This window comes from Porites lutea, chromosome 1 (assembly GCF_958299795.1).
Source record: "Porites lutea chromosome 1, jaPorLute2.1, whole genome shotgun sequence".
NCBI classification, from domain to species: Eukaryota; Metazoa; Cnidaria; class Anthozoa; order Scleractinia; family Poritidae; genus Porites; species Porites lutea.
Genome location: NC_133201.1, coordinates 38,152,253 through 38,166,440, shown reverse-complemented (window position 1 = coordinate 38,166,440; position 14,188 = coordinate 38,152,253). Strand labels below are relative to the sequence as shown.

Sequence of the window (14,188 nt, the reverse complement as noted above, 5' to 3'; positions counted from 1 at the left end):
AAAAACAGATAGTTTTGCACGTACCTACAGAGGAAATTCCCCGAAACATGGTCCCATTTCCTTCGAAAGTCAGAATAGAGTCACCTGGCCGCCATTTTGGAAAGCACTTCAGCAATTAACGCGGTAAATTCAGTAAATTCAAAGTGTGTGAGTTAATTTTCAGCAAATACTTGAGCAATTACTTGAGCAAGGTCGCTCAGCATTAGATTCCAGTCTACTCGCAGATTTTAACGAAAAAAGGCGGGAAAAGGAGCACGGTTAAGGTTGGAGATGCGTTTTTTGGGTGCTCTACACGATTTTTTTTCCCAACAACTTCGGCTCAACCGCTCTGACGATTCGACACAACTATAGCCTAACAGCAGCGTAGCTGTTCCTGTTTAATCAAAAATCCCCCAAATCTATCATAAATGGCACTAATTTGTGGACTATGATGATTTCATTTCTAACAGTTTTTCCACCTACAAGACGTGAAAAAAGCCAACAAAAAAACGACTTTTCTCACTCCTGACTTGCTACTCTGAGTAGCAATGCTTCTGCGCATGACTGTTAAGTAATAAAGAAGGTCATTGATTGGTTATTGACATTAAGATTAGCTTACTACATGGATGCGTTGTTAGGTCCTTCCAGTAATATAAAGGTCACGCAAACAAGACTACAGACGTGGTACTTCGGTAGCACATATACTAAAATTGGAACGATACAGAGAAGATTAGCATGGCCCCTGCGCCAAAAGTGTCAGCCAATCTTCCCGCTGGAGAAAAAGAAAAAAATAAAGAAAAAAATGAGAAAAAATAAACAATAAAAGAGAAAAAAGATGCCAAAACTATAGGAAAATGTCTTTACAACTTACGCCAAACAAAATAAAAGACAACGAACTAACATAGAGCAGAACGAGTAGGTATAAAATAATGTACACACAGTTATCTTTATTTGCCCGTGAAACACTTATTCCAACAAAATAACTGACAACAATGTCATGCTCTAAATGTTGTAACGTTTCAAGACAGGCAAAAGATGGGGTTGAAATTAAATAAGACGAAGTGTGCCAGTAAGGTGTTGCGGGCCCAGATCCTGAAAAGCTGCAGTTGTTGATTAGACTTTCAGGTTGTGTTATCATAACTGGATCTTCGAGCAAAGACTTAACAACATTTTATAAGCTTCAGTTACATAGTCCCAGAGAAGAAAACTTTGCCGAAAATCTAGCCTAACCTTGAGTTAACTTAACCGTGTTTCGATGAACTGGGGCCTGTGGAATATGCACTCAATGACAACCCCTTTTCAGGAACGTCTTATTCATGCCGGTGTATTATTCACTCCTTTTTCTTTTTAGGAGGATTTTCTTTGTTTCGCGCCTCCAACCAAGTCTCTTTATTTGGATATTTTTTTCCTTCAACGGAAGGACAAAACGTTTTGACCCCCATTTCCCCAGTATACTTCCCATGCCCATAATCCACTGTTTTTGGAAGTTTACAATGTTTACACGTGTTGAATGTCGCTTTTCGAACATAAGTTCGCCTTTCTTTCTCTTGCGAAGTTGACACTGCTTCGGCTGCCCTCTTCCTCTGGTTGTACAATGTAGATTTAGGCACTGTTTTCGGGTCGGGGCTATTGTACACAACAGGTCGTTGTTGCTGCGTCTCGTTAGGGAGTGGTATGTAAAGGTGCCTTTCACTAGGAGTATTCTGAACTATATTATACTGGAATGGGGGTGCTTGGCTCTCTATGGGCTTTGGCAGGAGTTTTCTGGCTTGGGGAAGAGGTTCGCTTGCTTCCATGGCTGCCGGTGTTGTCAGGGTCTGTTTCAGTATCTTCTCCTCCATAGTCTTTTGGCTCTTATTCCACCTATGTATATGGAGACAATAGATGAAAACTATATACTAGAGTGCAGTTTTCTTAAGTATTAACTAACAGTGCAACAGCCTAACAGAACGCACCATGCAAGGAGAGTTGTTTGGTTGAGCTTGTACAGCTGAATGTTGGTCTTCTGCATGATGCGGTCGTGGTGTGTCATGAGAGTTCTTATATGATGGTACTTGTCCAAGATAACTTTCCACCTGGAGAAACTTTTGCCTTGCCGCTTTTGCGAGGAGCTGTATGCTGCCTCTAGCTTTGAACAGATAGCCTCAACAAGTGGGCTGGCGTCTACAGAAGTAGCCGGTCCGGAATTTCCTCCAACCATTGCTCTGGGGAGTCAAACAATTATCTAAGTCAAATTCACAGGCAGCGAAAAAATCAATTATTTTGTATAAGTTTATATGTTAATATTGATTTTACCTCGACGAACTTTGATGTATATCCTCTTGGAAATGTCCTCGGTTAACCAGTTTACGGCATTACAATAACATTCTTATTTCTGTGAATCTTACCTTCTAAGGCTAACAAGCGCTGGTGTAATAGTTTGGGTGTGGGTTGTTGCTGGCTTCATCTGCATAAAACGGCCAGTGTGCTCCGCATGCTTCTTATATCGTGGAGGATACAAAACTCTCGATTGCTGAAATGCAGTAGGAAGCTTCTCCCAGAGTGCAACAATTTTATCATCTATTGATTCTGTAATGACGGTGGCATCCTTCAACAGGAATAACTCATGTGCAAGTTCTTGAATGTCCTTCCATCCTAACAGTCCCCGGGGACCTATTGCTTCCTATTAAAACACATAGTAACACAGTTTAAAATTATGAAAATCTGTGAAAGAAAGGGGCATGGACACGGTCAACCACCAGGATTTGATCCATAACATCGCGTTGTGCCCTTTTAAAAAAGTGTGGTTGATTACCCCTTTTTTTGCGTAAAGGAAATCAAAATAAAAGATAGTGTACTATAGCTTTCAAATTTTATGGTGACATTTCTGAGAGCCATGTAGTGTGTAAGGAAAATGTATACAAGCCATTTCATTCTTCTTTGTTAAAATGAGCAGATACTTACATCATGAATCAAATTGAATGAAGCCGTTGTCAGCGTAGACGTCTGGGAGTCGTTTGGAGTTTCTGGGCTGTCTGTTAATGAATAGTAAGTAGTGAAAACCTGCAGTTAACACTTTCATAATAATATTATTAAACAAAAAGGTGCATTGTACGTAAGTACGATGCACCTGCCAATATTCAATATTCACAGATAACTAGACATATCAAAATGTACCCATTGTATCCAATGTATCTTGTTGCTTCTTTTCTTCTTCTATCTGGCTATCTGGAGCCAGTTTTGGAGAAAGAACCGACACAGTTGGATCCTCTTCAAACCCTTCATCGTCAAACACACTGTCTAGTGGGTCTTCTGTCACAAGGCTAGCATCATCTACATTGTCTGTCACATCAGGGTCAAGGTTGCAATGATGACTTGTGTCCCATTGCTTACCAGTTTGGGAGTACAGATACTGCACTCCTATCTTCTCACCTGGTTAATGATACATGTACATTTACATAAGTCACTTTAATAGAATTATACTTGCCAACAGAAATCAGAGAGTTGCACTGCCTGACACATGACATTGCATCCTTACGATACGTTGATGACTTTGGAAAATTTCTGGCCATAGTCGCGTAAGGTAAATAATGGTCATACCCACCTGTGTACTTGTATGGGTCACGGTAGCAATCATCAAATTCAGAACCATAGACCATCATATTAAGCCGGTTTACTTCATGCCTCAATGCACTCTGATAACTTCGAATCTCTGGTCTCCTGGTACCTTCCAAAGCAGCTGATGCACGATCTTCATTCCAATGTACAATGCCTTCAAGCAAATATGCTTGAAAATGCATATCATTGGCAGTTGTACCTGCAATATGAGAGACACAATAAATTGTGATAAAAACCACAAGGTGGAATTAACTATATGGAAAGATAATGGGTGGCACATTTTTCAGTGCTGTTATGAAGAAGCCAGGGTCAATTAGAGGAATAGACATAACAGTTAACAAGTCACTATAACCGTAATGATCTCTATTACCTGGTATAAAACAGTCTATGTGGTTATGAAATGACTCCAGGGATGTGGAACCTCTAGCGCAACGATAAATGGGAAGCTTGACCCCACCCTTTTCCAAAGAACCAGTCTGGGTATATAACTGGACACCAACAGGATCCTGAATGCATGCAATATGGCGCTGTTGTTCTTTCCATATCTGCTGCATGACTTCCTTGTTGAACAAAGGTATTCCCATGGTATCTCTTCCCCTGTCCGATCCAAACATGTCAAGCAAATCCTTGATGAGTTGCGTTGTTTCGTCTACCCCCCTGGTGCGGCGTTTGCAGTGCCTTTCTAGCTCCATCTTGCTGATATGAAGGCCAACATCATCCCTCTGTAAACGCCACACACCCCAACTGCGGAGCTCTGCTTGCTTTGCAGCACGTAACCTAAAGGAGAGAAGCATACAGTGCATACCGGTACAGTGTCACTGACCACCCTAAAAGTCCCTCTTAGCCATAGCACAACAAAAAACAAAAAATAAATGGAAAAAAAGATAAAAGTGACACCTTTCAAGATCTTCAGGATCCCATTCAAACACACAAGCAGACAACTGGGACATAAAGGTTGAATACAGAGCATGAGACTCGGATGAACAACCAGCTGCAAAGCGTCTGAGAAAATGCCAGATGTCAAGTCTGATCTGCATGTTCTCCCACTGATAGAATTTGGAATTCATCCTCTGGGAGCAGCAATCACGGTCAACATAGAGAACTTGTGGTGACGAAACTTCTGCCTCTTTGTACCGATTCATCAAGCCCTCTGCCATATCCTGCAGTCCATCTCCTTCTGTGTCTGTGAGGACAGACATTAGCACCTTCCCATACTCGTTCCCAACATTGATTACCCATGAAGCAGTGCCTGCTGCCTTTCCAGCTAATTTCTTTGTCACCTATGCATCCAAACCAATACAAAGCAGGTATTGAAAACAACTGTACAATAATTTAAATCATTAATCCATAACTTTTTGTAATTGATATAAAATACCACACTTATCCCACTTACCCGACTTAAAATACCCCACTTAGGCTGCCATAGCCTAATGGTTAGTGGTTGGGTAGTCCAGGTTAGAGCCTCAGCCCGGGGAACCGCATTGTGTTTTTAGGCAAGACACTTTACTCTCACAGTGCCTCTCTCCACCCACATGTATAAATGGGTACCAGCAAAATGCTGGGGGTAACCCTGCGATGGACTAGCATCCCATCCAGGGGGGAGTAGAAATACTCCTAGTCACTTCATGCTATCGAAACCAATACGCTCTGGCCTGATGGGCCACTAGGCTCACACACACAGACTTGACTTTACCCTACTTGTCAGAGTAAAAACGGTATTACAAAAATGTTTGTTTGTCTTCTTATGAAAAATAAATTTAACTTACCAGTAATGTTGAAAAATATACATAATGAAAATCAGCCAAACATAGCTCTCATATTACTTGTATTAACACTATTAAAAAGAAATCATAATTAGTCTTTTACAACAGAGAAACAGAGAAACCTTTTTTGTGGAATCCAGTTTAAGGATGGACCCAAACGTTGATGTGACCTTGGCCTTCAGCTCGTCTAACCGTGACATCACGTTGCGAATGTAGACAGCCAGGAACCAAGAAGGTTTGGGCACTGGAGCCATGTCAGGAATATTTTTTGTTGGCGAGTTGATGGTGAGCATCCTTTTTTGAGCCTGTATGTGAAAAGGCTCTCTGGCCTGTAGAAACCTCAAGACTCGCTGCAAATAATCTTCACTGTGCTGTTCCAAGACTTGTTTGTACAGTTTTGTCGAGGAATGTCCGAGGGTCCTTTCACGTAGTAGCCGGATAACACCTTTATCACAAGAATATCTATAATTAATACCATAACAAAGAAGGTAAGAAAAAAGTTAAACAAGTAATTAAAGAAACAATGGTACACGATTACCAACCTACAAAAATAATGCTGTAACAGTAGTAATAACAATTATTAATCTTTTGTTTAATTTACCGGTGGGTGAGTATAGCTGGAAAGTAACTTTGACGTCCCATGTCTAGGTTCTCCAAGACCAGGTTGGACCACCCAGCAAACTTTTTTCTACAAAACTTGCACTCCAGGTATTCTGTGGCCATGTAGTAGTATCCATCCAAATTAAGAACTTTATGTAAAGTACGATAAAGCCCAGCCTGGGTCAAATATACCTGTAATGAAATAATTGAAGTAAAATATCATTACATAAAAGGATCAATCTGAAAGCAACTAGGCCATTATCCCACTGAAGATAGTGTATGTTAAACAGGTCACTTAATAACATGGACAAGAACTATTTACATACATGTAACATGTGTCATCATGTAATGGCTAAAAAATTAATAATTATAAATGATATCTATTTGTGAATCAATAATAAATCAATGACTGACATTGATGGCCAATAACGAGCAAATTGCTAACAAGTTATAAAATATGACATACCTTGCCAAACAAACTGAGATAATGAGACCACATTTGTTACAGACAGGTAGGTTACATACCAACCTTTACTTTTTTTCATCTTGCTTTGCTTGACACTCCTTAGTGCATCTTAAATCAACTGCCCAAATCCTCTGTGGCGCCCAAAAGAAGAATGGTTCGAGGAAGTATGCATCTGGGGAGGCTGGTGGACTGCCATGTTTCTGAATGGGTGCAGGTGGATAACACCACATCTGTGGGTTGGGAGTGATTTCCTGTTTTCCAGTTTGGGCATTTACTCGATACAAAATCTTATTTATCCACTTCTGTTGTTCCACAGGAAGAGATTCTTTCCATGCTCTTGGAAGTGCAATCTGTTAAAGGAGGGATAAAATAAATTGGATCAAACATTGATCATTTATTTCCATTTCTAATTACACTCAAGATCTAGTAATGGTTTATCTGTGGATTCATGCAGCTGAACTAAACACTTTGCAGCAGTTCCTTCACAGGTGTCACAGAGTTCAGTAGATACAGGCGTATCTTACATGTATGCTATAGTAATAGATAATGATTTGCTCCAAAAAATCGACAAGTCAAGAATCTTTGACACAGCTGAAATTCCAGACAACACTGTTACCCTTAATCCGGAACATTTCCAAAATAATGGTGTGTATTTTTATATGTACAATAATAAAGATCAAAGATGACGATTTATAAGAAAGAATAGCATTGTTACTCAGTAAAATTAAACTCTGTAAGTAAATTATGCTAAAAGTATTAGAACACTTAAGAGTCAGATCACCTCTGAAAATGTACTTGTACCACACTGTGTAGTTGTAGATGACTCTGCTGGTGGATCAGTGGATGTTATTCTTGAAGAACCATGCTGACTCTGGTGGCGTGACTGAGAACCTTGAAAGAGCATAACACTGACATCAGCAGAAATCAAACAAAATTTAAAAAAAGAAGATTCATAAAACTAAATGACTGTATAGGCTAACATAAAGGATGAGAGGCCCAGTCGTGGGTACCAAGGACATTGAGAACCATTATAATTATATGTACAATGCCTTTTACCTGTTTCCCTATGTTCAATCTCTTCAACTAGCTGGACAAGGATTTCATCATCTGCTCTTTCTTGCTCCTGTTTTTTTGGAGCTGATCTAGCTTGCCACCAGGATGAGAAACAGGATAATGGAGCAATTCCCTTATATACTTTTTACGTTCATCTTGGACAGACTCAAACAGGGCTTGTCTTGTCATATGGTTGTATGGCCCAAACCCAACAAGGACTTTTCCCTCTTTGTCATAACTATTATTAGAATTCGCTTCAGCTTGCACAGTATTCCTTTTTTGTCTTGCTTTAATAGCAGCTTTCATTTCTGGAAACACATTAACATACCTAAAAGTATCCAATGAAAATGCATGTCAAAATTCACAGTATTATAGAATGAATATTTCTTTCAAGCTATCTTCTTTGTAGTTTATCTTAAAATGCAACTTGTCAGTTTTGAATAACTGAGAAGTATTATTCTAGATTTAATGATAAACTACAAAAAGACAGCATGGTCATGATGTCAATACATTTTTATGTGTACATAAATTATTTCCTTTTAATTGTTACAAAGTTTTCTGCAATTAAGTCTTGATTTACCTGTAAAGAGCTTCCTTGTTGTCCCACTGAGCATCATTCGTTCTTTTTGTCTTTTCTCTAGCTTGTTCATGGTCTGCCATTAACACGACAGTCCACCCTATATCATTTTGTAAGAGCCAGAGAAAGCTCTTGCCTTGATATTTACCAAACTGCAAAAAACTCATACTTAGTATCCACTCTTCATTGTCTGGATTGCCACCAGCCTGTATAACTCGCTCTTTTGCTTCTTTCTCTACCTGTTTAAATAATGAACAAGGCACATTTAACTGAAGCTTTTGTTAGAGGGTAGCAAATTTGAGTCCTATCATGCATCACGCTAATAATTTTGTCACAGGAAATCCCTTTGCCACTGTCTTGTTATAGACATTGATTATCTATCAAATATAAATAGCCTGGTTAAGCTCTTTGTTGGTCTCAATTTTTCTTTTTGTGAAGACAACCTGAAAAATATGAACCCCTTAATAACAAACACTGCATTCCACCCCAGCGAAATGTAAAACCTTTTTAACAGGATCCCCAACAGAAATGAATAATTTCACCAGACTCTCTTAGTGCTTCATCAGGGTTATACATGTACTACAAAGCTTAACAACTTGCAAGTTATAAACAACCTGTAACCTTCATGGCATCAAATTACTGTACACAGTTATACAATATATACTCCTCTTGTAATTAAATAGGCGTATTGAGTATGCCTGACAGTCATAAAAGATACCTGCTCTTTGGCCAACTTAGGCACTAAAACTCCTTCATTCTTCTGCCTTTTTATAAGCTCTGCAACATTTTTCGCTCTGTCAGTGCATGACCACAGTAATTCACCTGATCTATAAAACCGAAATTGAGGTCTTCTTGGAGGCAATGCTTGTTTAAGCTAATGAACATGGAAGAATAAATGACTAAAAACAAACCAAGAAAAATAACTATGAATTTAATGTTTTTAGTGTTCTCAGGTGGTAATTATCAGGTCAGTATCAATCTGAATAATTGTCTAAATAAAGCTTGCTAGGGGCAACCCCAAAGCTTTTAAAATAGCTCTAAGTCAAATTAATCTTACTGACGTCTAGTGCTTGATAAAAGGCTGATCCGAAAACTAATGCACGTTATAACACAGACCCTCTAAAATGTCTTAATGTTAGATCGTTTGTAAAGAATAAAATAAAGTGGGCCGTTAATATTATCACGAGTATAAGCTTAGATGCGTTTTCGTAGCTAGGACTGCAGTTATTAAAGAACTGACATTCATGAATATATAATATCATACCATATGGTTAATATCTACCACGGAGAGTCTACTAAATAATAAATAACGACGTTAAACTACATAAATGTGAGAAATCTGCTATCCAGAAACTCTACAGACTCTAAATTGGGAGAATGTTGACATATCAACGCAATGCACATGCGAAAACAATCTGACCGGCTTTATCGATTCTAGAGATATTCGGCCGTGTATACAAGCAGAAAAAAAATGAGATATGCTAATGGAAGTGATCCTATCTATTACGAGCTCCAACTATGATTTAAGTGTTTGAATTACCTGAAACACACTAAAGAAATTTCACTCACCTCTTGGTTACCTTTCGCCGCCATCTTGGATTCCCAATTTCAATTTTAAGACTATGACGCGCTGTGATTGGCTGCTGATGTCAATTTTAAGACAATGCAGTCACTTGATTGGTGCAAAAGTCTCAAAATTGGGCTCAAAGATTGACGATTTTTTAGCGCAAAAAAAAATTTGGTGTTCTCCTCTGTTTGAGAACTCCAAATTCCACCTGCGAACATGCGCACGACGTGCGCAAATGATATGTTGGGTTTTCCCTGTTAATTGACGGCTTTTCCCCACTAAAACACGTGTAGATGTTCTCTTTGCAGGAAGTTCGCGCGCAAATGGCGCAAATAACAATTTTTAATAACTGCAATATCATATACACATAGTTTACTTGGTGAAGCAGCTTATACATAAGCAAACACTGTAAATCGTTAATTAATTGCTTGAGCTTTTATGCGATTACTTCTATTTCCACTGCAGAGCAAATTAAAAATTAATGATAATTTTTCTGCTCTCAGCCAGTCACAATGAAGTAATTCGCTCAGACTCCTATAATAAGGAGGCTAATTTAACGCTACCAGCAAATAAATTAATTTCAGTATAGAAATGTTTTCTATTCATTTGTTTTCCGTCTTTTTCCCTTCCCCTGTTCTTTCAAGTTTTCCACCCATTCTTCAAAGATTTTGTCCGATTTTTCTCTACACCACCAGTTTCCATAGTACTGTTTATGGTTATCAGCCAGCCGTTCTTTCCCACACTGCTTGCAGGTAGTGCCATCCTTCCTGTTGTATCTTTTTCTTTGAACGTTGCCTTTAAGCTCTTTTTGCAGCCGCTTTCTTCTGTAGGACATGGTGGATGACAGTACCTGTGGTTCGGCTGCTGGTATACCTTGGGGTTGGGGAACATGTGTTGTTGTTGATTGTGGCGAGAATAGCACTGCACCAGGGGGAAAGGGCGTTGCCGAAAGGGAGAAGGATGGCATTACTGTCGTGGGTTGATTGGGCAGAATAGTTCGTGGTCTGCGTGCTGTTTTTGCAGCGCCAGCGGCATTTGTAGGAAGATGGAACTGGTGCTCTTCACTTGTACCAGTGCGAAGTTCTTGTGGGCGGGCCATGGCGGCAGGCAACGGAGCTGGTGCTGTCATAGACGGGGTTGGGAGAGTGATCCCTTGTTCCAAAACTTGTCGCTCGGTCTCCTTGGATTTTTTGTTAAACCTTTTCAACCAAAGAAAAGTGGATTTTAATGTGTATTTGGTGAATATAGATTAAAGAATACGTAGCTGATGGGATTTAATGTGGGAGTTTAATGTGTGCGCAGATAAGTGGCCGAGCTAAGAACTGAAATATTTATTCGTATTGTTTAAGTTAACGTATCACTGTGTTAATGTAGACTGATTGATGTCAACCAGCTCGATCGCCGTATCGCTCATCACCTTTGAACACTGCACTACCAGGGTTTTGATGTTTTGGTAGGCTCTCAAGATCAATGTCCACTGCAACACCCTATTGCCATTCTGGACCACGTTTCCTGGATAGGCAGCACAAAGTTTGTCCATGATAGCCTGCATATATCTCTTGCAATCAGGTCGCTGGGCAGGGCCAGCGTTTTGACCAAGGAAGCACCTGAAGCAAAATGAAACCATTAATCTTCCGTAGTAATAGAGCAATTGTTGAAGTAATACGTCTTTCTAACAATACAACAAATTTGTAAATCTATAATGATTACCGGCGGGTAGCTTCAACTCCAGGAGCAACAGTTGACTTAGAGGCTTTAAACCTCCCTCGAGGTGACGTACTTGAGAAGCGTGGAGAAAATAGCCCACAGTTTTAAAATTGTGTCTGCTTGGCCGTTGTCCAGGGGCCTTTCTTGATCACGAAGACAGACAAGATAGTTTGCCAAATCGTGGACCTCACCGAAACCTTCTATATTGTCTGGACCAATGCATTCCTGTGTGAAAAGAAGAGTAAAAAAGGAAATTTATTTCGGTAAATTTCAAAGGGCTAATCAGTTATTATTATGTATGGTAGGTACTTACTCAAGATTCATCCGAGATCTCGTCAGCGGCATCACAGGAAGATCCTGGTTGAGACGGGGAAGCAGATGAAGTCGACAGGGCTTCCATGAACAAGCCTAGGGTACAGGAAAACTAAAATATACAATCAACACAATTACAAATTTGCTGCTACAACAAGCACTTACCACTTTGTGTGGATGGTGTGTTCAGCCCCATGGAAACACGAGAAGCAGACAAGGGTGTTGTAGAAGGTGTGTTAGAGGCGAAGGATGCACTTAAAGTAGTAGAATCTGGAAAAATAAGTAGTAAATTTACTGCCTGGTATTTTTGCTTGTAAAGGGACACAATAAATGCCTACCGTGTTGTCAGGGTGTTGTGGTAGATTGACGGGCTGGCTGGTCGATGATAAACTGCTGTGGAGCGATTGTTGGATCGTTAAAGGCAAGGGCCTCATCAAATCCTTCATCATCTGAGTCCTCATCATTTGCATCACCGCCGATGTCGTCAGTCTCAGTCGCGTCACCCTGTATGACCTGCAGGACCTTTCCCGTTTGATCATATAGGTATTCCACTCCCAGTAGTTCACCTACATTAATCAATAGAAAAATCGAGAAGCCAATAACATCAAGAAACCATACAAACTATAAACTGTATAAAGAGGCAAAATAATCGATGATCTACATACCAGTGTATTTATTGGGTCCCTTAAAGCTCGGTAGTAAAGACTTCCCAAACACTTCCTCACTCAGCTGGTTTGCCACGTAGCGGAGAAGGACTGAGTAGGACTGAGGTGGTTCTCGCTTCTTCACCGTGGATACTGCTGCTCTTGAGCGGTCCTGGTTCCACCTCATCAGTCCCTCAAGGAGATAGGCTTGAAAGTGTAGGTCGCTTACTGTATTGCCTGTGAACAACCCGTAACATGATATAAACAGTGAACTCAATATGGCAATATATTATGATAACGATTTAATATGAGCAGTTAATTGTTGAGTTATGAACATGCGGGAATTCCACTGAAACTGACCAATCGTAAAGCGCACGCAATTCCTTTAACATTTTTTAATATCAAATAATGTTCCTATGTTAATATTCTAGTAATCTACTGCAAACGTTTACATAGATAGTGAAACCTACCTGGGATAAAGTGATTGATGTGCAGGTGGAAGGACTCGAGCGAGGTTGAGCCGCGTGCGCACTGGTACACCTTTAGTTCAACACCCCCTTGGTGATTGTGCCAACCTCCGTATAGAGCTGAACCCCTAGTGGGTCAAGGATACAGTTGACGTGCTCTCTTACCCTTTTCCCATTCTTCCCAGATTCTCCTGCTATTGAAGAGAGGCACACCCAGCGTATCACGACCCTGCTCACCGTTGAAAAACTCTATAAGGTTTGTAATGTTACGTACAATGTCCTCGGTGCTACGGGTTGTGCGGCGGCAGTGAAGCGCGAACTCGCGACTGGTAATTCTACTGAGAGCATCTCTATCTCCTGGCTCCTTTATGCCTTGGCTCTCCATCTCCCTTTTCTTCGCCAATTTGGGGCGCTCGAGATTGTTACTGTCCCATTGGAAAATGCATTGTGATAGCCTAGCCATGAATGTTTGGTGTAGCTGATGGGACTCAGTGGAGCAGCCAGTGGCTATACGACACATGAAATGATAAATATCGAGTCGGATAAGTAGATTATCCCACTCTGCGAAAAGAGCTTTGCTCTTACCGGAGCAGCAGTCCCTGTCAACATAGAGAAGGACCGGAGGATCCACGCTCGCATCCTTATACCGCTTCATGAGCCCGCCGGCCATTTTGCTCAGCCCAGATCCTTCCTTGGCAGTAAGGACGCTAACAAGGACCTGCCCGTGTTCGTTGCCTACGTTGGTTACCCACTCTGCTGTTCGAGATGCGTGACCAGATAGCTTCTTGGCCACCTGAAATAGTCACAACCAATGATTTTTCTCGGTTGGTTAGCAAACATTCCTACATCTATTATCTAATTGTTATACCTTATTAGCAAAGTAGACTCAGACAAAATCAGACAAGTGTATTGCTCTAACCTTTTTGGTAGAATCCATCATGAGGATTTTGCCAAATACGGAAGTTATCAAAGCCTTGACTTCGTCCACGCGCTGCAATACATCCTGGCAATAGACGCTTTGAAGCCACTGGAATTTGGAACAGGAGTCAAAGCGGGTGGCTGGCTGACTGTAGGTATATTTACCAGGCCCCTAGCGCCTGCATCTGCAAAGGCCTTGCACTGGGTCAGGTATGCAATTGATTGCTGCAAATAGCGCTCGTTGTGCTGCTCTACGATCGCCTTGTACAGCTTATGGGGACCATTACGAATGCCTCTATCACGCATCATTCTGATAACCCGCACATCACACGCATACTTGTATGTGAGTATTACAGGAAATTGAAGGCGATGGCCCATATCTAGTTGAGAGAGGACAGGGCACTCCATGCAATTACCTTCTTTCTGCAACTTGAACATTCCAGGTACTCAGACACCAGGTGGTACACACTGTCCACATCTAGTACTCGGCGGATGACTGGGTACAAGCCGGCGGATGTCAGCTCGTGGTTAGTGCAGG

At 40.7% G+C, this 14,188-nt stretch overlaps 1 protein-coding gene and 1 non-coding gene across 3 annotated transcripts; one reads left to right on the top strand and one right to left on the bottom strand.

Annotated features, from left to right (window-relative positions):
• Positions 1–660: 660 nt before the first annotated feature.
• LOC140924399 (U6 spliceosomal RNA) lies at positions 661–729 on the top strand. Its single transcript, XR_012164275.1, has one exon. It is a non-coding gene; the product is annotated as a U6 spliceosomal RNA (small nuclear RNA).
• A 10,671-nt stretch (positions 730–11,400) lies between these two features.
• LOC140938291 (uncharacterized) lies at positions 11,401–14,188 on the bottom strand. Of its 2 annotated transcripts, XR_012165535.1 has the most exons (5): positions 12,736–14,188; positions 12,287–12,502; positions 11,960–12,187; positions 11,787–11,891; positions 11,401–11,717 (listed from the first exon to the last, which is right to left on the bottom strand). XR_012165535.1 is itself a non-coding variant. In XM_073387795.1 (4 exons), the coding sequence occupies exons 2-3, from the start codon at positions 12,450–12,452 to the stop codon at positions 11,967–11,969; spliced, it is 387 nt and encodes a 128-aa protein (XP_073243896.1). In that variant the 5' UTR covers positions 12,453–12,502; positions 12,736–14,188; the 3' UTR covers positions 11,401–11,733; positions 11,960–11,966. The 2 variants fall into 2 exon arrangements, 1 of the variants encoding a protein (XP_073243896.1); XM_073387795.1 differs by lacking the exon at positions 11,787–11,891 and having other exon boundaries at positions 11,401–11,733.

Bases quoted from the DNA above. Each gene is read 5' to 3' on its own strand.
- LOC140938291 (XM_073387795.1), bottom strand. From the start codon at position 12,452: ATGAGGTGGAACCAGGACCGCTCAAGAGCAGCAGTATCCACGGTGAAG. The intron at 12,188-12,286 runs GTATGTAGATCA...TGATTAATGTAG, and splicing joins GGGACCCAATAAATACACTG to GTGAACTACTGGGAGTGGAA.